Source organism: Branchiostoma belcheri, unplaced genomic scaffold, assembly GCF_001625305.1.
Source record: "Branchiostoma belcheri isolate BF01 breed outbred unplaced genomic scaffold, Haploidv18h27 scaffold98, whole genome shotgun sequence".
NCBI lineage: Eukaryota > Metazoa > Chordata > Leptocardii > Amphioxiformes > Branchiostomatidae > Branchiostoma > Branchiostoma belcheri.
In genome coordinates, this window is record NW_017804664.1 from 655,613 (window position 1) to 681,930 (window position 26,318).

The 26,318-nt window shown below is 42.6% G+C and overlaps 5 protein-coding genes across 5 annotated transcripts in view; 2 read left to right on the forward strand and 3 right to left on the reverse strand.

Moving 5' to 3' along the window:
* The first annotated feature begins 177 nt into the window (after positions 1-177).
* LOC109462026 (complement C1q tumor necrosis factor-related protein 5-like) lies at positions 178-3,123 on the forward strand. Its single transcript, XM_019758515.1, has 5 exons — positions 178-355; positions 933-1,141; positions 1,751-1,954; positions 2,594-2,743; positions 2,781-3,123. The coding sequence occupies exons 1-5, from the start codon at positions 178-180 to the stop codon at positions 2,784-2,786; spliced, it is 747 nt and encodes a 248-aa protein (XP_019614074.1). The 3' UTR covers positions 2,787-3,123.
* Positions 3,124-3,990: 867 nt separating this feature from the next.
* LOC109461957 (tetratricopeptide repeat protein 28-like) lies at positions 3,991-6,851 on the reverse strand. Its single transcript, XM_019758437.1, has 2 exons — positions 6,572-6,851; positions 3,991-6,254 (listed from the first exon to the last, which is right to left on the reverse strand). Exons 1-2 carry the CDS (start codon positions 6,849-6,851, stop codon positions 3,991-3,993), a joined length of 2,544 nt encoding a protein of 847 aa, XP_019613996.1.
* Positions 6,852-9,664: 2,813 nt separating this feature from the next.
* On the reverse strand, positions 9,665-12,820 carry LOC109461995 (tetratricopeptide repeat protein 28-like). The gene is made up of 5 exons (XM_019758477.1): positions 12,720-12,820; positions 12,418-12,552; positions 11,523-12,115; positions 10,738-11,161; positions 9,665-10,626 (listed from the first exon to the last, which is right to left on the reverse strand). The coding sequence occupies exons 1-5, from the start codon at positions 12,724-12,726 to the stop codon at positions 9,770-9,772; spliced, it is 2,016 nt and encodes a 671-aa protein (XP_019614036.1). The 5' UTR covers positions 12,727-12,820; the 3' UTR covers positions 9,665-9,769.
* Positions 12,821-17,016: 4,196 nt separating this feature from the next.
* Positions 17,017-19,922, reverse strand: LOC109462004 (matrix metalloproteinase-18-like). The gene is made up of 6 exons (XM_019758490.1): positions 19,803-19,922; positions 19,138-19,354; positions 18,559-18,794; positions 17,951-18,158; positions 17,345-17,509; positions 17,017-17,152 (listed from the first exon to the last, which is right to left on the reverse strand). The coding sequence occupies exons 1-6, from the start codon at positions 19,818-19,820 to the stop codon at positions 17,145-17,147; spliced, it is 852 nt and encodes a 283-aa protein (XP_019614049.1). The 5' UTR covers positions 19,821-19,922; the 3' UTR covers positions 17,017-17,144.
* Positions 19,923-21,096: 1,174 nt separating this feature from the next.
* Positions 21,097-26,318, forward strand: part of LOC109461959 — a 19,594-nt gene continuing 14,372 nt past the window's right edge. The window contains exons 1-5 of the mRNA XM_019758438.1: positions 21,097-21,149; positions 22,257-22,485; positions 22,879-23,105; positions 23,459-23,669; positions 24,445-24,609. Of these exons, the coding sequence (XP_019613997.1) occupies positions 21,120-21,149; positions 22,257-22,485; positions 22,879-23,105; positions 23,459-23,669; positions 24,445-24,609 (862 nt within the window). The 5' untranslated portion in view covers positions 21,097-21,119. The remainder of the gene's footprint in view (positions 21,150-22,256; positions 22,486-22,878; positions 23,106-23,458; positions 23,670-24,444; positions 24,610-26,318) is intronic.

The following is a 26,318-nucleotide window of genomic DNA, read 5'->3' on the forward strand; positions in this document are numbered from 1 at the left end:
GTGAAAAAAAACCTGCCTCATCTTAATTACTTGTTAAGCTTGTTTTTGTTCCTTTACAAAAGCACGGGCTGCTCTTATTAGACCAGAGGAGCAAACGACTCTATGTAAGACTGCGAACCGGGGTGTCTTCGTCGTATCTCTACCGTACAGTCTCTACTTCAACTGGAACAGAGCAAGATGGCTCAGACAAGAGTGTTGGTCTTCTTTCTTGTTCTCCTTGGTTCCTTGGCGTCCCAGGCCCAGTGGGCAGGCACAGTGGAGGAAGGCTCCTGTTCGAGGGTTCATAACGACCAGAACATCACGGTGTTAGCTCTGCCGGGACCGCAAGGACACAAGGGCGCTATGGGGGATAGAGGTTCGCTACGTTATATATTGCGTTGCCTGTTTTAAGTACATATCCGTGTTACAGATTGTTCCTACGCATAACAGCTACGTTGAGTGAAGTGTTATATCTGTCCGTATATGTATTCTATGTATTAGTATATGGATATCTGTGCCTGTATACTCTCGACATAGAGACCGGTGTAGATGCATGCATATGTGTCAGGCAGTGTCTGCATCTGTATGTATATCCGAATTTGTACCTGTGTTTGTACATGTACATTCAAGTACTTGCATGTATTCGTGTTTATATCTCTTTAATCGACGTATAGCAGTAAACAGTGGTATTAATTTGGCTCGAAAGTGTGTGTTGATTGTGTGCGAAATATGTACTCTCCAAGCAGAGGTTGTGGGGGAATGATCGTGTAGTTTTTTTTTTTTTATATATGGCCTTTTTTTTTTGTCGCTACCGCCACCCGTCGGTGGCCGGCGACCTTCCCTCATGTCTCTGGCTAATGGATACTGTCTTGCCACGGAAAGGGATCTGCTTGGAGATTAGAAATATGCACCAATGTGGCGAAGACGTTATATTGCAATTTACCTTTTTTCAGGTCACCCCGGCTCGGCAGGTGTTCAGGGTGCGTCAGGTGGCCCAGGTGAGCCAGGCCCAGTCGGACCGGCAGGTGAGGTGGGGAAGAGAGGCGCGCGCGGCCCCGCAGGTGAGAAGGGAACACCTGGCGACGACGCACCTGCCCGTACAGTGGTGGCGTTCTCCGTGGCGCGAACGGACGGCTTGGCGACGTCGGCGTCATCCAGCAAGGTGTGTAAAGTCTGCTTCTTAGAGGTTCTTCATTTTTATCGCATTCAGTGTAGTGCACTACAAAAGAGAGAAAGTATTGTAACAGATAGCAACGCCTAGTACACATCATGTCATGTGTCATTTAAGTACACATTCCTGTAGTAATACTAGTAGTCTCTTAGAATAGACTTGATTGTATTGTTCACATTGTTATTGTTGTCATACATTGTACCATGTACAACTGTCGAGCAATAAAGTTCATCATCATCATCAATAACACAAAACTTTTACAATGCGTTCAAGCATTTATAAAAGAAACCAGCAGAAGATTCTAGCAACTAATTTTCTTATCCTACAGTTTGACGTGGAGTTCCTAGTTAAAATTTACCTGCATATAACGCCTCCTTATCATTTCCCTATATTTTTTATGATCACGGCTATACGTTGGAACCTTATTGTGCTTTGTTATCCGTATGCTTTGCATATCTGTATTTGTTTTGACTTACTTCTGTAATGTTCGATGACGACACGAACATAAGCCTTGAGCTTGAGTATGCCACCATCTTGTCCTTTTATGTTATTATATATCGTAATGAATTAACGTTTGTTTGTTTGTTTGTTTGTTGTAAGGTGGTGCCGTACAACGTGGTGCTGACGAACGTGGGAGGGGGGTTCGACAAGGGGTCATCCAAGTTCACGGCCGGGGTCGGCGGCGTGTACTTCTTCACGTTCAACGGCGTGACGCGGTTCCTTAGCAACGCGAGCTACCTGCTGCGGCTGGTTCGGGACGGGCAGCTGGTGGTCGGGCTGACGGAAGACAGCGGGCCCTTCCAGGTAGCGAGAGCATAGAAAATAGTACAGCGAATATTTATTATTTTTTTTATTTATTTCTTCTTCAAACATACATTGACAGGTAAATACACACATATACATGTCCATATCCCCTGAATTGCGTAAGTTTGTTACAAAACAATTGTACATACCACATGTGCTAAATATGCTGACAAAAATACACATAGTAACAAACACTACACCAAGATCCAAGCTCACAGGCTGGTGGTTGGTTCTTGAAGGCTGGGTAGAAAGCCTGATAAGAGCGTCAGCCAGACGTAAATTGCGCTGTGTAGTGTAGGAATGTATCGGGTTTGAGACTGTATGATTTGATTTGTGAAGGCTTTGCAGTTCGTGTATAAATGCACCGTATTGCGCAACTGGCTTTCCGGGTGAGTCGGCTGCAGTTCAGGTCACGTCCGTAGAGGGCGATTTCAAAGTGTACGTTACGAGCAGATACGCCGACAGGATTTTTTGGTTTCTAAATATTTTGTAGTTTATACCTTCTTCTCAAACATATTCGATTTTCGTATCTGTGAAGTGCACCCTACTATAATTTTTACCGCGTCGATGTGAGTCATCTTGGGGTCCTTAACTATAGAAATCCCCATAGGGCGAAAATTGTGTTCTGCTACCTTCCAGGAGCACCAGGCCAGCAGCAACAGCGCCATCGTGCGGCTGCAGGCGGGACAGCAGGTCTGGGTGGAGCTGGCGGAGGGAGGACACAGTCTGTTCAGTAGCTTCCATCGGCACCTTGCGTTTAGCGGCTTCCTCATTACACCAGACATGCAGCAGTAACAGCGACTCTATGCGGACACGGTTTGTACTACAGTAACAGCGCCACCAGGCGGACACAGTCTGTTCAGCAGCTTCCATCGGCACATCACTTTTAAGAGTTTCTCATCAGCGCAAACATGCAGCTCTAAAATCGCCACTATGCAGAAAGTAGCTTCCACTGAAATCTCATGTTTAACGGCTTTTTCATTACCGCAGACTGATAGCATTAACTGCCTCCGTGCGGTCAAAGTTTGTACTGCAGGTACCTTAGTAACAGTACCATCATGCGGACTCAGAATGTGCTACAGCTTCCACCGACATTTCAAGTTAAACAGCTTTATCATAGCACAGACTGATAATTTGTTAGTAAGACTAAGTATCGACGCAGAATTCATTTTCAGACAAACAGAAGGACAAAAAAAGGCTATTTCTTTAAAGTATCCTTGGTCATGCTCATATTTGAACAAAATGTTCTCTTGTTTTCTTTGATCAGATCGATGTGCTATTGTTCTTTTGCGATAATATTATTATCAAGGCAATGTAACGGTGTTTAAGAGCTGTGCTTCGAGTTTTCAGCGTGTATCATAATGAGTAAAGATAGATAAAGAAATTTCAATACTCAAAAGTATCATCATTACTTCACCCACTCCCCTTATGGAATAACGACACATGACAACATACGATATTTCACCTTTAGTTTTGTAATATGTACATTTTGTACAGACATGATTCAATTCGGCTATGTTAAAGCTATATGGTAATTATAACATCTGTTGTCTTGTGAAAGAAAGTTTGTTCAGCATGTTTACGTCTGATTCTTGTGCTACAAACAGTTTATGCGCCGCATTTGGAATCACTGAAATACCATTTCGTTCTGTTTAATGATATTTAAGTTAGATTATGTAGAGTGTTCCCTCAGGAATCGTCTACAACATAGCAACACCTTAAATTCACCACTTCAAGTCTACATGGTACTTTAAGGACTATGTTAAAGAATACATACGGTTTTCTATATGCAGATTCATGAAGTTTAAAGACATTTTTTTATATGTGAAATTAAAATTATGTCCACGGCTGTTATTGCTTTACTATAGCTAGCAAATTAGCCATGATTTTGGTATAAGACCGTCATGAATTTGCCTATTTCATGATTTTTATCTCTGAAAAAAGAGGCACATGTGCCCTAAATGTCACCCAAATTTAATCATGGAGTTCTGCAGCTGAAACTTTGTCCCTCTATTTGCACTGTTACAGGTCATTCCCTACATAATACTGCAGCTTTTGAATGCTTCCATCTTCTTCTTTATGTCCTTCTGTGCTTGTTTGTTTCCTGTCTCCTTGGCGATGATCAGGGCTAACTGATAGTGAGATCTGGCCTGCTCCAGTTTACCCAGTTCCTGGTAAGAACGAGCTATGCATCGGTGTGCTGTTAACTGTTCAGTTTTGTTTTCATCCTCTTCGCTCATCTTCAGGTGCTTCTGATGCCACTCCAGAGCTGCCTCGTTATCCTGCATGCCCTCACATACAAGTCCGAGTCTGTTGTAAGCCAGTCCCTCCTTGTCCTTTCTCCCCAAGTCTTTAGCTAGCTCCAACATCTCTGTGTAGTACTTGTGTGATTCCTGTGGTTCATGTAGCTGTTTCCTGTGTAAATCACCCAGGCCGAGGTTTATGTCCTTCTGTGCTTGTTTGTTTCCTGTCTCCTTGGCGATAGCCAGAGCTGATTGATAGTGAGATCTGGCCTTGTCCAGTTTACCCAGTGCCTGGTAAGAACGAGCTATGTTTTTATGTGCTGCTAACTGGTCAGTTTTGTTTTCATCCTCTTGATCCATCATCAGGCTCTTCTGATACCACTCCAGAGCTGCCTCGTTATCCTGCATGTCATCACAAGCCAGTCCGAGTCTGTTGTAAGCCTGCCCCTCCTTGCCCTTCCTCTCCAAGTCTTTAGCTAGAGCCAACATCTCTGTGTAGTACTTGTGTGATTCCTGTGGTTCATGCAGCTGTTCCCTGTGTAAATCACCCAGGCTGAGGTAAATGTCCATCTGTTCCTGTTTGTTTCCTGTCTCCGTGGCGATGGTCAGGGCTGACTGGTAGTGAGATCTGACCTGGTCCAATTTATCCATCGCTTTGTAGGAGTCAGCCATGTTTTTATGTGCTAATATCTGTGCAATGTTGTGTCCACTTTCCTGGTTTATCTGAAGGTCCTTCTGATGCCACTCCACCGCGGCTTTATACTTTCCCATCTTATACTGGGCCAGTCCCAACCTGTTGTAAGCCACTCCCTCCTCATGCCTGTTCCCCAACTGCCTGGCCAGTGCGAGGTGCTGTTCATAATACTGGATGGCTGTGCGTGGGGAGTGGAGTTGTTCCCTCTGCAAGTCCCCCATCTTACAGTAAACATTCATCTCCAAATGTAGATCCCCTGTCTGCTGTGCCAGCTGTAAGGCTGTGTCGAGGTGGGATGTTGCCTGGTCCAGTTTACCCAGGTTTCTGTATTCATTACCCACACAGGCGTGCAGTCGTATTTGCTCCTTTTTGTCACCATCCAATTTTTTTAGGGATTTCTGGAACCACTCGAGGGCTTCTTGGTGCTTCCCCATATCAGAATGGGCCTGTCCTAGCCTGCTGTAAGCCCATCCCTCCTCACGCCTGTCCCCCAACTGCCTGGCTAGTGCGAGGTACTGTTCATAATACTGGATGGCTGTGCGTGGGGAGTGGAGTTGTTCCCTCTGCATGTCACCCATATTAAAGTAAACATCCATCTGTCCATGTAGGTCCCCTGTCTGCTGTGCCAGCTGTAAGGCTGTGTGGAAGTGGGATGTTGCCTGGTCCGTTTTGCCAAGTGACCTGTATGAATCGCCCACATTTGTGTGTGCCTGTCTCTGCTCTTTCTTGTCTCCGCTTTCTTGGATTATCTTCAGATGTTGCCGATTGTACTTTAGAGCTGTCTCATACTCCCCCATGTCAGAATAGGCGTGTCCCAACCTGTTGTAAGCCAGTCCCTCCTCACGCCTGTCCCCCAACTGCCTGGCTAGTGCGAGATGCTGTTCATAATACTGTATGGCTGTACGTGGGGAGTGGAGTTGTACCCTCTGCATGTCACCCTTCTTGAAGTAAATTTCCATCTCCTCCTGTAGATCCCTTGTCTGCTGTACCAGCTGTAAGGCTGTGTTAAAGTGGGATGTTGCCTGGTTCAGTTTTCCCAGTAACCTGTATGATTCACCCACATTTGTGTGTGCCTTTGTCTGCTCTTTCTGGTCTCCGCTTTCTAGGACTATCTTCAGGTATTGCCGATGGTACTTCAAAGCTGTCTCATACTCCCCCATGTCAGAATAGGCCATTCCCAGCCTGTTGTAAGCCCATCCCTCCTGACGCCTGTCCCCCAACTGCCTGGCTAGTGCGAGGTGCTGTTCATAATACTGGATGGCTGTACGTGGGGAGTGGAGTTGTTCCCTCTGCATGTCACCCTTCTTGAAGTAAATTTGCATCTTCTCCTGTAGATCCCCTGTCTGCTGTGCCAGCTGTAAGGCTGTGTGGAGGCGAGATGTCACCTGATGAATATTATTTGCTTCAGTGTCATCTACTCGTTGTGAGGGGGTTGTTTCTTCAGGTTGGGCTGCTATAGAAATGAATAGAACAATAGAATAAAACGTTAATGACAGGTGGCTCTGCGATAGCTATTGCAAGTTGGAAGTGGGGTCAATTGACTCGGTAATCAGTCATTCCGTAAAGACAATAAGTCTGGATATTTTATCATGAGTGTTTTTTTTAACAATTCGTTTTCAAATATATCTTACTATAACCTTCGGTATTGGAGTTACCTTGAGTTTTAAACTTAATACCTACCTTCCATTCTCTGTTCTTGCTCCAGACGTTCAGCTTTTTCTGCCAACTTTCCCTTTCTGAGACTTTTTAGAACCTGCACAAGGAAGCCCAGGTTCCCTTTGGCGATAGTTTTATTTTCTACCAGCATATCGAAGATTTCTAGAGGTGTTGCTTTCTCAATTTTTGCCCTGCCAAGAACTTCTTCAATAGACAGCAAAGCCTTAAGACTCCTGACGTCTTCTTCTGTCAGGTTGTCCGAAATCTTGACAAACAATTTGGCAAGTCTTGAAAGTTGAGCCATGGTTGTTCCTTACCTGGAATACAGAAATGCTATATGCTAATATTGCTCATCAGCTCAAAGACGGAAAGTTGAATAGAAATATGAAATTAAAGTAGTAGTATATGGTTTATAGATAGATCTCTTGACGACAGTCAAGGCCTATCTAGTATCGAAAGCAGGTACCCCCAAGCGAAGTGTTAAAGATTAACAAAGAAACAAAGAAACAAACAAACAAGCAGGTCATGTAGGTGCCATTACTAGAGACAAGCGTTACTCGCAGCGTATAATCGGATCGTTGACCTTTAGTTTTGTCCATAGAAACATTGTCTTTTTGTTTTAGATACTACTAATATTAACATTGTTAGACAGGGCAGGTTTTTGGTTTTAGTAACTTCACTGTACTCTTATGGCAATGACGTCACGAACACTATAGCAGGCACTTGTAGTAACGGGTGTTCCTGGTAGGGGGCGCTTTAGACCTTATGTGCAAACATGGTACTAGTATATAACGTAGGTCTGCTGGATTTGTGGAAGAGACAAAGCCAAGCCGAATGACATACACAAAAAAGCTCAGATCAATCTTAAAGCATTGAAATGTGAGAAAAATCATGGAATCAATTGTATGTAACGTGAAGCCAGTCTTTTGTACGTTCATCTAATTAGTCGTGCTGCCTATTAACGGGTAGCCATCTTGTTAAACGATATCTAAACAGTTTACAAAACAATTAATCAAAAAGGTGGTTCGTACTACAGCAGAGGCACTTCCCACTCTTGAACACGAAAAATTTAACATGATCAAAAGCAAAAACTCACGATATTTGTGACGACAGGAAGGGAAGGTTTTAGTTGTTGACCGAGCTGGCTGCCGCTCCCACCCGTGAACAGAGTTGGTATGGTCCGAGAGTTGTTGGACGACTTTTTTTGTGCGCAAACAACGTAGTGCTACAAGGTCATAGGTCGGCGAATTTGCCACGTCATTACTGATGATCTGTATTCATGTCAAGGAAGAGTTTCATTGATACAAAATCAACTGTATATGTGGAAAATTTATATTTACTATAACCTATATATTTATTAAGCCACAACTAAATCATCTAAACCTGTAACTATTAATTCTTTTTAAAGTTAGTTATGTCGTTAAGAGGGCCAAAATAGAGATCTATTAGTACTTTGAATGATATACTGAATAGCGGAAGGGGGGTTGGTAATCAGTCCTGAATTGTGCAATTTTCTAGACAAAGAAGTCAGGTTTGGGATGGGGGTGACTAGATGAGATTTCAGCAAGCTAGGAAATCAGTGTACGTTTCCGAAATGGCTTTCTTAAAATGAATGTCTTTAGTAGTTTCAATTCAGCCCATTTTCTGTAACAGATTAACAGTAAAACTGAAGACATTATAACGGGTTCTTTATATACTTACCTTCGCAAGGGCTGCAGTTCTCTGGATGTTCAGTTTACAGGCAGCAGTGAAACATGATGGCGGCGGACTCATGCACAAGTACACAACAGAAGAAGTTGCCGCAGGGCATGCCGGGTTGACGTAGGTAAGATGTCACTTCTGTGTTTGGCCCTTGGCCAGACTATCATTCTGGAGGAGGGCTTTGTTCATTCAGAAATTTGATGGAAGCGGACTCGTTGAACAAACGTACTGATAAATTCTACCTTTGTTTGCTGTATATGATTTATATGTTTTTGTATCGGCTATCAAAACATATATTTAATATTGCTAGCGACAGTTTCTTCTCAAGTGTGTCAGATCGTTATTTGTGGTAAGAATTTCGTCTTTCGAAAATTGATATGCCGTTGATAGGAATACGAAACTTTGTTGCGTCCGCTATCCAGATTAATCTTTCAATGGCAAACCTATAACGGCTTTCTCATCAGCACAGATTGACAATGTAGTAGTATCAAAGCAGAATGTACAGTTTTTCGAGAGTATATATGGTCATTGTCATGTTTGACCCAATTGTTCTCAACATGTTTTACTTTGTGTGAGATTTACTTTGGTGAGTATTTTCTATCATGGCTGTAAATTGTAACAATCGACCCGGTTCGGAAAGTGCGCTTCGTACCCTCAAAATATTCACAATGTAAAATAAAGTAGATAAAACTCATGACCAGTGTATCGTAGTTTGTTGATAGGACTATTCAGCCAATATTTAGGTAAGACACGTAACTGGGAGCCCTTACAGCTTTGAAGTTATAAAGAAAGCAAGAAGTAAAGAAAGAGTACAAATTGAGCCCGCTATGAAGCTTTATTTAGTTGTAAATGGGAAACAATAATAATAAATCTAACTGCGACACGTAGATCATTTCAGCGTTTAGCATTAAACATTTCTGATGTACTTGTCACATGTCTGCAATTTTAGGATAATTATAAATTAGGATATCCATAGTCTACGATAACACACTATAACATTATAAAACATTTAATAGATTGGTAAAATCGGTAAAAATAAGATGAAAGATGCTATATCTGCTCTATTCTATATGTATTCTATATGTTATTGACGACTCATCAAGATATATTGTATATATGGTATTTTCACCATAAGTTTTGTGACATCTACAGAGATGACTTAATATGTGTGAATCCAGCTATCTTTCCTTTTAAGCTAAATGATTATCATAAAATCACTTTTCTTGGCGTAGAATTTACGTTTGATAAACGATATATGTTAAAGGCTACAGGTATACATTATATGCTACAGGTAGTTTTTACAACACATTGAAAATGATCAAAATATCATTTTCTCCCGAAAGCTATTCCATATATAAGCATATACAATTTGTCAACAGCTTGTATTTACATATGCAACATAGCAACATCTTGAATTCTAATTAAGATAGATTGATTACTACTAAAGATAAGTTTACCTACAAGGTACATTACGGACTGTGTTACGGAAACCACACTTTTTCTATACTGATTTCCATACAATTACAGATTAGCGAGACTCTTAGTGATGTCCTCCTGTTTCTGTTTGTTTCCTGTCTCCATGGCAATGTCCAGGGCTGACTGATAGTGAGATCTGGCCTGGTCCAGTTTACCCAGTGCCTGGTAGGAAGCAGCTATTCTTTTGTGTACTGTTATCTGTTCAGTCTTGTCTTCACCCGTTTGGCTCATCTCCAGATACTTCTGATACCACCCCAGAGCTGCCTCGTTATCCTGCATGACCTCACAAGCCACCCCGAGTCTGCCGTAAGCCAGTCTCTCATCTTCCTTACTTTCTATCTCCTTAGCCAGTGCCAACATCTCTGTGTAGTACTTGTGTGATTCCTGTGGTTCATGTAGCTGTTCTCTGTGTAAGTCACCCAGGCCGAGGTAAATGTCAATCTGTTCCTGTTTGTTTCCTGTCTCCATGGCGATGTCTAGGGCTGATTGAAAGTGAGATCTGGCCTGGTCCGGTTTACTCAGTGCCTGGTAAGAACGCGCTGTGTTTTTGTGTGCTATTAGCGGTTCGTTCTTGTTTTCATGCTCTTTGCTCAACATCAGGTTCTTCTGATGCCACTCCAGAGCTGCCTCGTTATCCTGCATGTCCCCACAAGCCAGTCCGAGTCTGTTGTAAGCCAGTCTCTCCATGTTCTTCCTCTTCAAGTCTTTAGCCAGAGTCAACATCTCTGTGTAGCACTTGTGTGATTCATGTGGTTCATGTAGCTGTTCCCTGTGTAAATCACCCAGGCCGAGGTAAATGTCCATCTGTTCCTGTTTGTTTCCTATTTCTATTGCGATGTTTATGGCTGATTGATAGTGGGATCTGGCCTGGTCCAGTTTACCCAGTGCCTGGTAGGAACCAGCTACGTTTTGATGTGCTGTTATCTGTGCACTCTTGTTTTTGTTCTCTTGGCTCATCACCAGGGCCTTCTGATGCCACTCCACAGCTGCCTCTTTTTTTTGCATGTCCTTACAAGCCAGTCCGAGTCTGTTATAAGCCAGCCTCTCATCGTCCTTATTCCCCAAGTCTTTAGCCAGGGCCAACATCTCTGTGTAGTACTTGTGTGATTCCTGTGGTTCATGTAGCTGTTTCCTGTGTAAATCACCCAGGCCGAGGTAAATGTTCATCTGTTCCTGTTTGTTTCCTGTTTCCTTGGCGATTGTCAGGGCTGACTGATAGTGATATCTGGCCTGGTCCGGTCTACCCAATGCCTTGTAGGAATCAACCGCGTTTTTATGCGCTGTTATCTCTTTAATCTTGTTTCCATTGTTTTGGCTAATCATTAGAAACTTTTGGTCCCACTCCAGTGCTGTTTCATACTCTTTATTTTCGTAGTTTGCCAGTCCCAGCTTGATATAAGCCATTCTTTCTTTGCGAATGTCCCCCAAATTTTCCGGCTAGTGCGAGAGCCTGTTCATAATACTGGATGGCTGTACGTGGGTAGTGGAGTTGTTCCCTCTGCATATCAGCCATAAAGAAGTAAACCTGCATCTGTCCATGTAGATCCCCTGTCTGCTGTGCCAGCTGTAGAGCCGTATCGAAGTTATATATTGCCTGATCCAGTTTTCCCAGTTCCCTGAAAGCGTCACCAACTTTTGTGTGTGCTGTTATCTGTCCCTTCTTGTCTTTGCTTTTTCGACTCACCCTCAGGTGCTTCTTGCCCCTCAGTGCTGCCTTAAACGTCTCCAACGTCAAGTAGACCCATTCCATTTTATTGTAGGCCCATCCCTTCTCGCCGCTGTCCTCCAAGTGCTTGGCTAGTGCGAGAGCCTGTTCATAATACTGGATGGCTGTACGTGGGGAGTGGAATTGTTCCTTCTCCATGTCACCCATCGAGAAGTAAACCTGCATCTGTCCATGTAGATTCCCTGTCAGCTGTGCCAGCTGTAAGGCTGTGTTGAATTGGAATGTTGCCTGGTCTGTTTTGCCTAGTAGCCTGTATGCATCAGCTACACCTACGCGCGCATTTATCTGGGCTGCCTCATCTTCTATAGCTTCTTGTACCTCTAGGTCCTTAAGAAACCACCACAAGGCTGACTCATACTGCCCCATCTCGAAGTTAGACAATCCCAGCATGTAATAATTGAGTTCTTTTTCATTTCTAATTAATGACGACAACAGGCAGACTATTGCTAGAAGCAGAGAAGGAAGAAGAAAGCAAGTCATGATCAGCAGTTTACAATTTGACCCATGGGCATTGCCCGCATTTTGGGGTTTTGTCTTGTTCTCACTTTCTTGCTTTTTCTTTAGGTCCTCTTGTTGCCGCTCCAATTTCTGAGCTAGTCGACGTCTGACGTAAACCTGGTTTTCTCCATCCATCCGTCTCAAATTTCTGGCCATAAACAGTGTTTCTGTGAATAAGCGATAGCGAGGTATTTAGCTCATAATGTTTATTAACAGTTATCAATTCGGTATTTTATCAAATTGTAGAAAGTAGTACAATGCTGCTATTCGAAGGCGCCAGTGCTTCTCTACTGAACTTCACATTTGGATCTGTCAAAGTAGCGCTATCATATTATTATACTTACTATTGTTAAAAGAGTTTCTACTTAGTGTGCAACTTAACTATTATGGGTGTTATCTTTCAATCATGATAGTTATGAACATGTTATGTATTTACATATTTTTTTTCTCTCAGTAGAAGATAGCTGACCTGCCGTGTCCGATGCTCCCTCTGGGTTGAGGACAGATTTTACTTCCGTTTCCTCTGGTCCGCTGTCGTTTGATCCATTGTCTTCTGGTGCACTGGTGTCTTGAATAATGTTGTCTGAATCCTGGGGTTCACTGTCTGTTTGGGTGTAAAGAAAATTCCGAAGTGTGGATAGATGGGTGGCTTGAAACCCATGGGTCATTGGTAGTTTAATGGACAAATTTTAGTCAATCATAATCAGTATAATTTGTTACACAAGAAGCAAGTCTCCATACGTATGTAACTGCTTTTCAACAAACACCTACCTTCCATATCGTGTTCCTGCTCAATACGTTTAGCTGCCTTGGCCAAGTCTTGTTTTCGTAGACTTTTCAAAGACTAGACAAGGAGTCCTCACCAATGTACGCCAAACCTGTAATACAGGAATGAATAAACTTTAACATGCCACACAACAACCACTCTGCAAGGACTTAGTTAAAGGAAGACCGAGGTAAACATCTTCATTCAACAAAGAAACATGCTGCACATGTTTGTAAACAGAGTCCACTCCCCGGCATAATGGTACGTTTAGGTGGTTAAAATGCTAATATCTGAGACCAGTTATGATAATTATCTACCATTTGTTACACTTTCTATAAAATTACGGCGTCTTAACCAATCTAATATAATTAATTGGGGATAATTCTATTCGGTCGACCCCTAAACTTCAGAATCTAAATATATCATAATTATAGTTTCGTCAAAGACAGGGAAGGCAGTTGTTTATAGCGATTTATAGCGATAGTGCCTGAAAGGGAACATTAGTTGTTACTTAGCTGCCCCCCTCACCCCTCTGCCCTTAAACAGATATGTTAAACTGTGAAACCTAGGGAAAGGTTGTTGACACTGTGCTGACGGCAATGTGGCTGGCGCTAACCTCTATGTCGCATAAAGCTAGGACTGATATAGCTGATCGGAGGTTTATGAAACAGAACAGGAGCGTCGATGCGTCAGATCTGAGGATCAGCCTATGAATGAACAAGCAACTAGTAACGTTATTTGTCATGAAAGACCAGATATATACATGATGTTACCCCCCCCCCCCCCCATCCCACACAGCCCATCCGTTAACGGAGTATGATACAAGGTTGTCAGGGATGTTCGAGTGCCACGGGATGTCCTGAACGACTCCTTGGCAAAATGTATGAACAGCGACAATGTCTGTCTCCCCAAGAAACCTCCAAATTAGTGAATGCAGTGCATAGACTGAATGAAATCCTTTGTAAGGCTGTGTGTTGAATGTGGGCTGTATTAAACGGGCCTTTGTTTGTGTCACCACAGGGCATAATGGGGACGTAACCTCACACCCTGCTGTTTACACACTAACAAATGGCGACCTCACATGATATGTCGGTTCTAAAATACATACATTATGATTACTTTTGAACACGTTTCCATATAACGCAGATGACAATAATGATCACCCAAAGAGTGCAAAAGCATGCGTTAGAGTTTAAGTTCTTACTTAGTTATTACTGGTTGGTATCGCGTTCTTGATAAGTCTGGCCTTGATAGTTATTTCCGACAGCATTTAGAAATTTTAAAGCATCAAGCGGAACAGGTAAGGCCAAACAGTTGATAAAATAGCAAAAAAATTCCACTTAACTCAAACAAAGTACGCAGAAAGACACGTGATTGGTGACGACTAAAAGGGAACATGTTACATGTCACCATACTAAGAGTTGTCAATCCTAAACCCTCCTCTATATAATGTGTATTGATTTGGTTCTTGATTGTTCGAAATTGGGCTGCTACTATATCGATTTGTTCTGCAAAGTGGGAAAATCACCTGGTTGGACCCCTTGCAGCTTCTACTGTGGGTTTCCTTACGGGAGGTTGTAATCTGAACTGGGAATTGAGGAGAGATCTGGTGAAAAGGCCACTTAGGGCTTCTCTTTACTCTTCAAGGGAGGGGAGATATGAATAGGGTGTTGTAGCGGGGACCGAGAATTATCCGTAATGCATGTTTTTGTATACACTCAATCTGTCTAGTTTGGTTTGGCGTAATGCTTGATGTCCATACGGGAGCTGCATATTCTAGAATAGGACGTACAATGTATATAGATAGACTAGACAAAAGACACCAAAGGTCACTTAAAACGGACCCAGAGCGTTTTATTCTTTTCACCAAGAAGAGTCGAGAGCTTGCTTTACTTTTAATTGATTCAACGGGCTTGATCCCATTTCAAATTATGGGATAACCATAGACCATGAATGCATACATCATCGATATATTCCAGTGATTTATTATTCACAGACTTTATTTAGGGCGGAGGGCAGTCTCGCATGAAGGAGAAGGAAATCCTCATTAACTTATATTTCTCCTTTATCCTTGACCTTATTCATACGACGTCCGAGACCCGAGTCAAGTTTTATGTAATATTTTCTTAATTAAGACTTACCTGGCAATAAATTAATGAAAAAGTCATCACTTTTGTTTAGTCACAGTAATTTGATTTTCCCAGTCCATCACCCTCTGAAACCTTTTGGGTCACGCAAGTACGTATACGTTACGAGTTAAAGGGGTGGGCCTTCACTTCAAGCTTTATTTAGTAGTAGTTCCTTAAAGAAAACAAACAAACAAACTCGTACTGTTATATTTTAACGTTAAACATTCTAAAATTTGAACCTTTCCCTTGACACACCCTTTCCATTGTCTCGTCCTGCTAAACTCGTATGAATATTTTGTCCTCCCTGACGTTAATAACACTGCACTACAACAATTTTGACACATTCAGACTAATTTTCGAGGTTCACAGTAAGAACACTGGAAACCGCACTCACGTTTCGTCCTAAGAAAGCCTCTTTTCCGCAAATGTCGGCTGTGGGTGAGAGGGAAAATCTCCCTACGTGTTAACGTTACGCCAAGCGATGCCAGCAAACATAATCCGGCTTGACGTAAGATGTTGCCATGGTAGGGCAGGTACACCATGCAATACGTATACAAACCGTGATAAAAGGTGTTGCCATGCATGAACTTGTATGACAAACTCGCAGCAGTACCCTTGCCAAAGTCTTTGTATGGTCTTCTGTCAAGATTAATAGTGTTATGTGCTTCACAGCATATGTTTGTGGAAGGTAAATAAGAATAACGAGAGGCTTTCTAACGTCTAATTACATTCAACTAGCCATGCCCCTGGCAGTATTTTGTAAGAGGCGATAATCGTGGCGTCAAGTAATACCGTAGCCTGTGCCACCTTAGCCTCTTTGCCACTTTGGATTTACTGCAAGATTTACTCACTTTTTGTAAGAGTGTTAGCCTCTTTTCGTCACAGGAAGCTGGGTGTAACAAAAGGGCCGTGTCGTGTCCACGTCAGCGTTTTCGCAGGGAAGGTCGGGTAACATACGTTAATAATTACCAGTGAGTTGTTATGATGAGGTCATAACTACGGCGATACCGTGATCGTACTTACTCAGATTGTACCCAGAAGTTACTTTAGGCTACATTAAGATGTTCCATTATCCATTATCATAACCTTGGGACGGCAGAAAGGTCGAAATAACTTTTTAAAAGATGGCTCAGATTCCCACAAGGTCTTGAACGTTATCTTGAGTGTTGGTATTTCATTCTCAATGCAGAGGAATGCTGGGATATTGTGTTACTATTGCGTAACCTCAACAGGTGGCATGACCATCACATGATTGATGTGACGTCACGTGTTTGCCGTAAAGTCACGTGATGGCGATGATGTCACATGTTTGCTAAAAGCGTTCTTTGACCTTAATCTCCAAGCAGATCCTAGGGTGGCAAAAGACAGTATCAAATTGGCCAGGTAGTATCCATTGGCAGGGAGGGTCCATACGCCATCCAACGACCCTCTCTAGCAATGGATACTGCCTGGTCAATTTGATACTGTCTTTTGCCACCCTAGCTAGGATTTGCTCGGAGATTACTTTGACCCTGCAGCGCAAGTTGTAATAAGTTGTAACTTATTATATTTACTATAAATCACAACGTATCACAAGGTTTGATGTTGCATATATTGTGTTTGCCTTGATTCTGTTATCATTTTTAAAGAAGTAGATTATTTGAGAAGCCTAAAACATTATTCCGCAAGAGTTAGCAATTTCTATGTTAATGTCTCATGCGGTTTTGAACGTGATTGAGTTTGCAACCCTTCAGTCAGTCGCGTTTGGGACCGCATTGTTTACACGGCAGCAGCGACACCTAGCTACATCGCGAAGAAGAACAAGTCAGTATTTATACTTTACTATGAACGTTAGCGGGTAATACATTGGTCGTGTACAAAGAACTTTGATAACCACCTATTGATTTACCAAACCCAACATATATTTATATCTATATACAAGTATCTAATATCTTATAATCTATTCATCTATTTATCTACTACTATCTATCTATCTATCTATCTATCTATCTATCTATCTATCTATCTATCTATCTATCTATCTATCTATCTATCTATCAATAATCTATCTATCTATCTAATCTACCTATCTATCTATCTATCTATCTATCATCTATCTATCTATCTATCTATCTATCTAATCTAATCTAATCTAATTTATCCATATAATGTGTGTGTGTGTGTGTGTGTAGTTTTAAGTATCTTAAGAGCAAAATAACTTCATTTTCTTTAAAGATAAGGAAAAATCCAGTTTGCGAGTTCGAAGGTTAGATGATGATGATGAGGGTTAGACATTCTTTCCTCGTTCAACCATTTGCGTCTTCAGCTTTCTGAAAGAAAAAAAACAAACAAAAAGGTAAATGCAAATTTTTATCCTCAAACGGTCAAATGCATAATCTATCTAATTTTATATCCAATCATTTAAGTCACATGAAAATGTAGAAATATAACTCTTCAAAGCCCAACAGCCCTATAGCAAAACTTTGTTGTCGAATGACACAATAAGACACACTAAACCTCACCACCATATAAGGCCTGGATGGCCGTGACGTCAACCGCGGGAAGAGTGTAGGATGACCCCTGGTAACCCGGGTACCATGGAAACATGACGGAGTCGGCGTTGTCTGAGTGCACCAGACCGAGGCTGTGTCCGAACTCGTGCAGCGCCACCATGTACAGGTTTGTACCTGCGGAGAGTCAGTGTGAACGGGTTAAATTAATTTAAGAGCAGTTCAGTAGCTGAAAATATCCAGTGTCAGATCTAGAAAACTTGTCATTGTACAAAATTCGAATCGCAAATATGATGATATGACCTTGGTGCATGATGTTAGCTGGTTAGTTAAACCTTAGAAAGTCAGACGTATGTAACCTGATTTTATAATGATTCATGGTTGGTCCAGTTCTGGAGCTGCAAATGTACCCCTTTCAAGTCCCCCCCCCCTCCACAAACACAGACACACATTACATCTGTCTAGTTGGCAAATTTTACCCTCTACTACTGCCGCTTTTTACGCCTGGTAGAGGCAAACTTAACCTAACAGCTTCCAGGTGTAAGCACCCAACATGGCGGACAGTCATGACGTCACAGTCACGTGGGTGCAAACACGTGGTTTGAATGGAGAGCTTACCCATAGGGGAGTCAGCCGTCCACATTTCGGCATCATCAAAGTGCACGTCTCCATGGATACCCTCCCCGGGCGAGTACGCATGCGCCAGAGTGTGCCCGGCGCCGTCGAAGGGCGTGTCGTCGCCATGGTTACCGCGGCTGAACTTGATCTCGATGTCAGCCTCGTTGTCGATGGCTTGGAAGGTCAGAGGGCACACTTCTTCCCAGGTCTGTATGTAAAGGACAAGACTTAGCTATCATCTTGATACCTATTCTTCGTTTTTGTTAAAACATTTGTATAATGCACACTTCGGGATTTTGAGGCTAAATGTCTTAATAAAACTGTAAACTGTAATACAATAGCAATACTTTTTTGTCCATGTTAAGAATTGTCCATGTTGTAGTAATGTAGCCTGGTTACCAAACCTACTATAGCTCCTGAGTCCTACATCCTCGGATCCTACAGATTTGCGGAGAGGATGTAGGACTCGGGAGCTATAATAGTTTTAATAACCAGGCTAGTAGACATGCATCCACAGGGAAGTATAATGATGCCAAAATCACTTACAGATTGTTTGTCAATATTTGTTTATAAACGAGGAAAAATAAAGAATTTCCACCACCCCGTACCTGGAAAGCTCGGGCGATAACTTCGTCCACCTCACTGGGTAACAAATGGTTCTCCCCCGGGTACTGGTTGATGCGGTACGTCAGATCCCTCTTCTGCCACGGTTGGACGGTCCCCGTGTTCTCCATGACGTCACCTGTGGCACTTCTGGTGCTACGGGTCATCACCATGGAGACGGGGTCAGCACGCGTGCACCGTTTTCTCGTCATCAGCTCACGAGTTTGTTGGTCGAATTTTCCTGCAATTAAGTGACAAAAGTTAGAGAGATATGGTCTGCTCTGTTAATTCTTACTCAAACACATTCACATAATATTATATGGCGACAGGAGTCTAAATCCCTTCTACTCTAAAATGGCAACATTATGTAACCCAACACCAGTTACCCTGGTGAGGAGCGGTCTGGTTCAGATCATTGACCAGGTCAAAGGGCACTGGAGAAGAAGAGGAAACTGAGCAAAAACAATATGTTTTTGTTCTGCAAACATAATAATGTCCTGGAATAAACATAAGCATATACCTTGGATAAACCAAGGAGATTAAATACAATAGCTTAACCTCCCTGGATAAACAAAAGCATATACCTGTTTTTCTCAGCCCGGCGAACTCCTGTAGCTGCCTGAGCGCCAGTTTTACCGCCCCTCGGCTGGGTTTCCTCCTGATGGCGTCACGGCGTCTGATCGTCACGTGTTTCTGCCTGACGTCATCAGTTTTCTGCTGAGTCGGCATTTTCCGCCTCCTGTGGCGGGCGCGACGTTCTGACGGCAGGTAACCGTACCGCTTCAGGAACGTCGCACAGTCCTGGGGGAACAGGGAAGGGGATTATTTACTTCTAGAAAATAGAATAAAAGCATACCGGCTAGATACATGCATGTAATTTGATGTTTATGCCATGAAATATATACACATACACACACACACACTCACACACACAGACACACACACACACACACACGCACTCACACACACAGGCACGCACACACACACACACACACACACACACAGACAGACACACAGACACACGCACTCACACACGCACGCACACACACACACACACACACACACACACACACGCACATATATACACACGTACACATTCATACCCGCACACTAGTATAAACACATACACTATTGTACCCTCTCCCTCCCACCCACACAGTTCCATACGTCACATATACGTATACCGTCAACAGGCATGATTAAGTACATTGTGCACATTAAGTTTATAACAGATATGCAACATACTTACCGGGTCTTTTTTCTCCATAGTGAAAGTTACGTAGACAAGACCTGGATAGTAAGAGTAAGACACCTGAAGGAACCGTTTTGTGCCCTACACACCTCCCCAACACACCTGTCGGACCGGCTAAACTACTAGCGCGAAATTACAAAATGACCTCTGAATCTTGACCTTTGGTTATCTCGTATCTGGTTAGGTTTATAAAATCTGGCCATGTAGTATCAGGTTGGACCCTCTGATAGCCTCCCTAGAGGTGGTTTATGGGGGAGTTGGTATACTCAGTGGAGAGCATGTTCACATGGGCATTTGAACTTCAACCTTTCGTCAAATCTTGTATAATCCTAAGCTTAAGCTTAAAATTAAGGTTGAGCTAGTCAGAACATATTGTTTTCTCTTCCAACACCATCTTTTGTCCATGCAACAGGTGTTTATTCATACTTTATACATCGTACTAGTATTTAGGTATTGTATTCGACAGGTCACTGACTTTCTGTGACGTCATGGATCGACTAAACGCTCAGGGTAGAAACTTGTCGTGACAGACATTTCTGACAGGGGGCGCTTTAGCCTTAAAGTGTCAACGTGGTACTAGTATTAATATAAAGTCTGTCATTAAACGGCGTGTATGAACCGCGCTTCTTTCAGACCAGCCCTCACCTTGACCCCTAGATTAGGGCTTGAAGGCCAACATGTGTATCATATTGAAGTCAGGAATTATACCCCAGTGTTAAAAAATACACAACTACCAACATGGACATGGAGCAATTCGAATGTAAAACTGTCCGTTACCATAGGCAAGACCAAATGCGGACAAAAATAGCAGTAGTTAGAAGCATCGCTCCCCCCCCCCCCAATCCCCAACACACGTCACCTTTACCCCCAAACACATGTACATACGCACAAAGATTCTCAACCCTCCAAAAGATCACTAGTAGTATAGAGTGTACACAGTACATGTATATTTGGAACTTAATACTATGTATGAGTCATGTTGAAGTCATACATAAATAATGACAGAAGTCATTATCAGCAAAACATCGCACCCGCCTCTGAGGCTAAAGGGTGTTCACTGATGTAATGATAACTGATTAATTATAGGCGTCACCAGTGACCCCTTTACCTGACTATTCACGCACACAACACTGCATTAGTTACGCACAGGGCAGCTGAGCTGTCACTCGGGCGGCAGGCTTCTTTCATGTTTTCAGGTCTATTTTTACACACAGGAGGCTCACCTGGGCAGGTAAAGGTAACAAAGGTACAGAGGAGACGACGACTGTGTTCTGTGTTTTCTTACGGTAACGCAGGTGTCACAAACACACCTGGATGGCTGAAGTAGCGGAGCTTGGAGTGCAGGTAACTGTGTCTGTCTGTCTGTCTGTCTGTCTGTCTGTGTTTATGTATCTTAATTCTGTGTTTGTACATATGTATGTGAGTGTGTGCGTTCGTACATATACATATGAATGTGTGTGTGTGTGTGCGTATGTGTGAGTGTGTGTGTGTGTGTGTGTGTGTGAGGCGTGTGTCTGTGTGTGTTCGTGTGTGTGTATGTGTGTGTGTGTGAGTGTGTGTGTGTGAGGTGTGTGTGAGTGTGTGTGTGTGTGTGTGTGTGTGTGTGTGTGTGTGTGTGTGTGTGTGTGTGTGTGTATGTATTTGTGTGTATGTGTTTGTGTGTGTCATTATTAAACATCGATAATTGTTACCATTAGAAACCAACCGCCGTGACTAATACGTGGGTGCCGATTATTTGATGTCATCAAATATCTTCTTAAAATGCCGAGTAGCGCCTCAAGTAGTGGTATAATGGATAACAAGACATATAACAAGCCGTACAGAATTTTCTGGAAACTCAGGAAAGTAACATTCAGGATATGTACAGAAATCTGGCAGCGATAACGCCATCATTATGACCTAACCAAGTCAAGGACCTTTTAGATCAGTACAATGGGTGGAACGTCACTCGCGGCAGGTCCCTGGCCCTTTTCCCTTCGGGTGTATCTAACTTGTCAATCACTCTCAGCCCTCGGCAAAACGTACATTCTTTGGGATACAAAAAGGGCTGATTTTGTCAAAAGCTGTGACGACGTTTCTTCTGAGACAAGATGACCAACAAACTTGATATAACGTCCTTGATAGAAGCGAAGTTAGTGTTTTTTTTCGTTAAGTTTGTGACGAAAACAGTTCAGCACGTTCCTTGCTCAGTATTAGACGATCTCGAGTCCTTTTGAGACCGTAGAGGCAGTGGGCTGTTGATTAATTGTGTCTACAGCACTTAATTACAAAACGGACCCCCTCTCTCTAGTTCTTTTTACTTTCCCAACCGAAGTCAGGTACCCATTTTGTACCTGGGTGGAGAGAGGAATGTCGAGTAAAGCGTCTTTCCCAAGCACACTGTCACATAATTATATAGTTATGATTACAAGTTGTTTTCCCATAAATTCGGGTTTTCACCAATTTCCCCAGGATTGTGAGGCGTTCCTGCGTCGCTATGGTTACCTCCGGTCAGAACCAGCTTCGGAGACACGGCAACAAAAAACAGGTAAAACGAAGACAAGGCCAAAACGCGCCAAGACCAGGGGAAGGAAGGAGAAGAAGAAGAAGAAGAAGAAGAAGAAGAAGAAAAGGACGAACAGAGGAGCGCTAAAACTCGCCATCAGAGACTTACAGCAGTTCGCTGATATCAGGAAAACAGGTGCAGACCTGAATTTGTTTTCATTCAGTAGGTAAGCTGCAAGCACTCCCTCCCTCAAAATAAAAACATCTTTCTCTGCATTTTATAGTGAAGGTCAAATCTTGTATTGGAATCAAATACCAGTCGGTTGCATCTATTCTATATATAAGCTCTTTAAGCTATAATGTATGTCTGTAAAATTGTTCTCTAATTATTTGTGTATAGGAACATATAGCAGAGTAGGGGCTCTCAAAATGGCGTCAATTTTCGAACATGACCTTCAAACTTCAACCTGATGAGTTTTTGAATCTTAATTTTTAGCCTTGGAGCTGTTTATTGTGTTTGATATAACACGGTTTTTCTTTCCATGCCAAAACTAGGCAGTGTCTATAATCTTATTCTAATTCTAAACAGGGAAACTTGACCGTGAGACCCTTGACCTCATCAGTCGGAAGCGGTGCCCTCACAGTGACCCCGTTCCCATGGCAATGACCCGGAGCACCGCCCATAGCACGTACGTGCAGCCAGGAGGAACCATTCGCAAGTGGGGGAGGGTGGACCTGACCTACCGCATCAACTCTTACCCGTGGAACCGTTTGCCATCCGAAGAGGTGGATGAGGCCCTTGCGAGAGCTTTCCAGGTATGAAGACGAAAAGTCCGTTTGGTTGAATGAAATAGAGAGAGAGAGAGACAGAGAGAGAAAGACAGAGAGAGGGGGAGAGAGAGAGACAAAGACGGAGAGACGTCGACAGACAGAAAGAGAGAGAGAGAGAGAGAGAAGACAGATAGAGAGGGAAATATAGAGAAAGACAGACTTTGAGATAAAGAGACAGAGAGACAGAGAGATTAAGAGACAGATCAGAGAGAGGGAGAGAGACAGGGAGACAAAGAGGGAGAGATAGATAGATAGAGAGAGAGAGAGAGAGAGAGAGTGAGAGACAGAAAGAGAGAGAGAGAGACAAGAGAGAAAATAGAATATCACCACCTTTCCAGGTCTGGGCAGACGTTACGCCCTTGACGTTCCGACCAGTGACGGAAAAGGCCGACATCGAGATCGAGTTTGCCCGAAGGAAGCACGGAAACTGCCGATTCCACTTCGACGGCTCGGGTAACACGCTGGCGCATGCGTACTTCCCCGGGGAAGGCCTTCTCGGTGACGTCCATTTTGACGCCGCGGAACAATGGACGGTCCTATCTCCGCATGGTAAACAGGGGGGTTCAGGGTCTACATTTTATTTTGGTCATAATAAATAATGGCAATGCCATCCAAAAGCAAGGAAACTCAAGGAAATAAAGGGCAACTTCAAATGTATCAAATCATGTATCAACCTAAGGAAGAAAAGACGTAGAAAGGTAACATTTGCAAGGCAAATGCATAATGTTAATACCTTCGCATGTGGCCTGCTCTGTGAATTCTTACTTAGATCAAACACTTTCATTACAGTTATATATGGTCATGCAGAACCCCTTGCCATAAAATTGCAACACAACACTAGTTGCTATGGTGACAGAGGTCTGGTTTAGGTCATTGACCTACATTTGTTTGGAGAAGAATAAGAAATTGAGCACAAAACAATATTATTTCCTTTGGTAAACCAAGGCGGTTATTATTATTAAATACAACATCCTTGGGTAAAATTAATCAAGAAACTAGAGAAGTAACATTTGCAAAGCAAATGCATGATGTTTACCTTCGGACATGGTCTGCCCTGTTAATTCTTACTCAAACACACTCACATACATGTACTACTATTATATGGTGACAGGAGCAGAGCAGACCATGAAATTGCAACATTATGTAACCCAACACCAGTCACCATGGTGACAGACGTCAACAAATCGTGTCATTGGTCAGGTCATAGGTCACTGTTTGGAGAAGAAGAAGAGGAAGAAACTGAGCAAAACCAATATGTTTTCCTTCGGTAATTATAAAGAATGTGAGGGTATAGAATGTTTGTTGCTATTTGTTGTTGCCATAGGAACCAACTTGTTTATCGTGGCTGTTCACGAGCTCGGCCACAGCCTCGGTCTGGAACATTCTGAGCACAGGGACGCCGCCATGTTTCCATGGTACCCGGGTTACCAGGGGTCATCCTACACTCTTCCCGCGGTTGACGTCACGGCCATCCAGGCCTTATATGGAGGTGGGTTGAGTTACAGTGCAGAAATATTTATAGCTTTTACCGCAATTTGAAAAGAAAATAAGTTCAGAACGTCAGATTGTTTTGATGAATTTGTTGATTTTTTTTAAATTTTCGTTTGTGTTATGTTCAAAGAAAGTGATTATGGTACATTTTTCTTTATTATATCTACTAATCCTTATGTTGGTCTACTTTTGTTTGCAATATTTCTAAATCTTTCTTTACATTCTCCACACAGTTCCATGACAAGACACGTGTCAAACCAAACTGAAGACGGTGGAAGGCTCGGGCTGCTACTTTGGACATTCTGGACGCTCTGCTAAGGTGTTTAAAATGGACAAAAAACTTTTATGCTAGAAATTTATTTCACGCACCCTGGAAAAGTTCTCGCGAAGTAAGAACATATCGTCCTCTGGTTTCTAAATCAGCTACAGTCCTCTTTAGACACGTCACAACAAAGTGACGGCCGTTATGCCTTCAAATGGATGTAACATTTTCTATGGGAAATCTGCAGCGTGGCGTAACTAGTTACTTAGTAACCAGGCAACTTTAACGGTCACCATTATGACCTCATTAAGTGGATCAAAGGTCAAGGTCAGCGGCTGTTACCTGGCGTGTTACCTGAGTGCCACAGTTGACGTCGCCCCGCACGTAAGATATTTTACCTGATTTCTGTGGCCATGGATAAGTACAGTGCAAGTTTTCTGAAAACCATTGGGCCAGTGTACGTATATACATATATTATGTACGTATTTGCACTGTCAAAGAGTGTTTTATTTTGGTACCACTTCTGTAATTCTTGACACGACAGCCCCCGTGTATTTCAAAGCGTTGTTATGATCATTTACCTGAACTCAATGTCATGTCTTCAATCTTATATGCGGTAGTATACAATAGTATTGTAGGTGGCTGAGGATATTGGCGTTGTATCTGATACAAGCATTGAATGGATGTCAATTAGTAACAAGTACAAACACAATGTGTACTGAATGTGACCTTTGTAAGCACTCCTTTTCACTCCTTCTTCAGAGGAACAGCAAACATTGACAACTCATCTTTATTTGCACGTTCATGCCCACTGGGCTAAATGCATACTGACAATGTTACGTGTATATTAATAATATTAAGTAACATAGCATTCAAACGGACGACTCAAGGTATTACATTCTATCTAATCCAAGTCTCAATTTATCTATTTTCTCTTAAGATTTCTTCTCTCTTTTCTAAAGCAACTGAATATAAATTCACATGATTTTTTTATCGAGTGGTCATTTGTGGTAGTTATGAGATAATTACCACCCCCTCCCCCACCCATCATTAGGCATGGTTCCCCAATGTTCTGCACACATGGCCATGTTTGGTACCTGTACAACACACCTGTCCAGGTAAACAATGGACCCGCCCATGCCTCAGGCTTGGTGACGTCACAGCTCACCTGGCGTGGCTGGTTTTCACCTAGGCCTGACTGGTGAGTAGTGTTCATATTTTACACACATTTATTCACAGTGTTCCCTTTATTTCTTCTGATTTTAGTATTATACAGCATGGTCATATAGCATATATTTGGCAAAAAGAGTAGTGGGGTTGAACTTTCTGACCGTCATGTTTCTACCCTAAGCTAGTTCCTTTCCCAATTTGCTCAAACAATACCAAACATAAATACAACCTATAATTCACCCCCCCCCTACATGCACATTAAGGAATGTGCATGT

What these genes read in the sequence shown, in the direction of transcription:
- LOC109462004 (XM_019758490.1), bottom strand. An exon ending in CGCCGGGCTGAGAAAAACAG is followed by an intron (nt 18,795 to 19,137) that starts GTATATGCTTTT and finishes ACTTAATTGCAG; the next exon opens with GAAAATTCGACCAACAAACT. An exon ending in GACGGCTGACTCCCCTATGG is followed by an intron (nt 17,510 to 17,950) that starts GTAAGCTCTCCA and finishes GACTCTCCGCAG; the next exon opens with GTACAAACCTGTACATGGTG.
- LOC109462026 (XM_019758515.1), top strand. Translation starts at nt 178, where the DNA reads ATGGCTCAGACAAGAGTGTTGGTCTTCTTTCTTGTTCTCCTTGGTTCC. An exon ending in CGTCGGCGTCATCCAGCAAG is followed by an intron (nt 1,142 to 1,750) that starts GTGTGTAAAGTC and finishes GTTTGTTGTAAG; the next exon opens with GTGGTGCCGTACAACGTGGT. An exon ending in AAGACAGCGGGCCCTTCCAG is followed by an intron (nt 1,955 to 2,593) that starts GTAGCGAGAGCA and finishes GCTACCTTCCAG; the next exon opens with GAGCACCAGGCCAGCAGCAA.
- LOC109461957 (XM_019758437.1), bottom strand. Translation starts at nt 6,851, where the DNA reads ATGGCTCAACTTTCAAGACTTGCCAAATTGTTTGTCAAGATTTCGGAC. An exon ending in GCAAGAACAGAGAATGGAAG is followed by an intron (nt 6,255 to 6,571) that starts GTAGGTATTAAG and finishes GCCTCCACACAG; the next exon opens with CCTTACAGCTGGCACAGCAG.
- LOC109461995 (XM_019758477.1), bottom strand. An exon ending in ATGAACAGGCTCTCGCACTA is followed by an intron (nt 11,162 to 11,522) that starts GCCAAGCACTTG and finishes CTCTCGCACTAG; the next exon opens with CCGGAAAATTTGGGGGACAT. An exon ending in TAACAGACTCGGACTGGCTT is followed by an intron (nt 10,627 to 10,737) that starts GTAAGGACATGC and finishes ATCAAAACGTAG; the next exon opens with CTGGTTCCTACCAGGCACTG.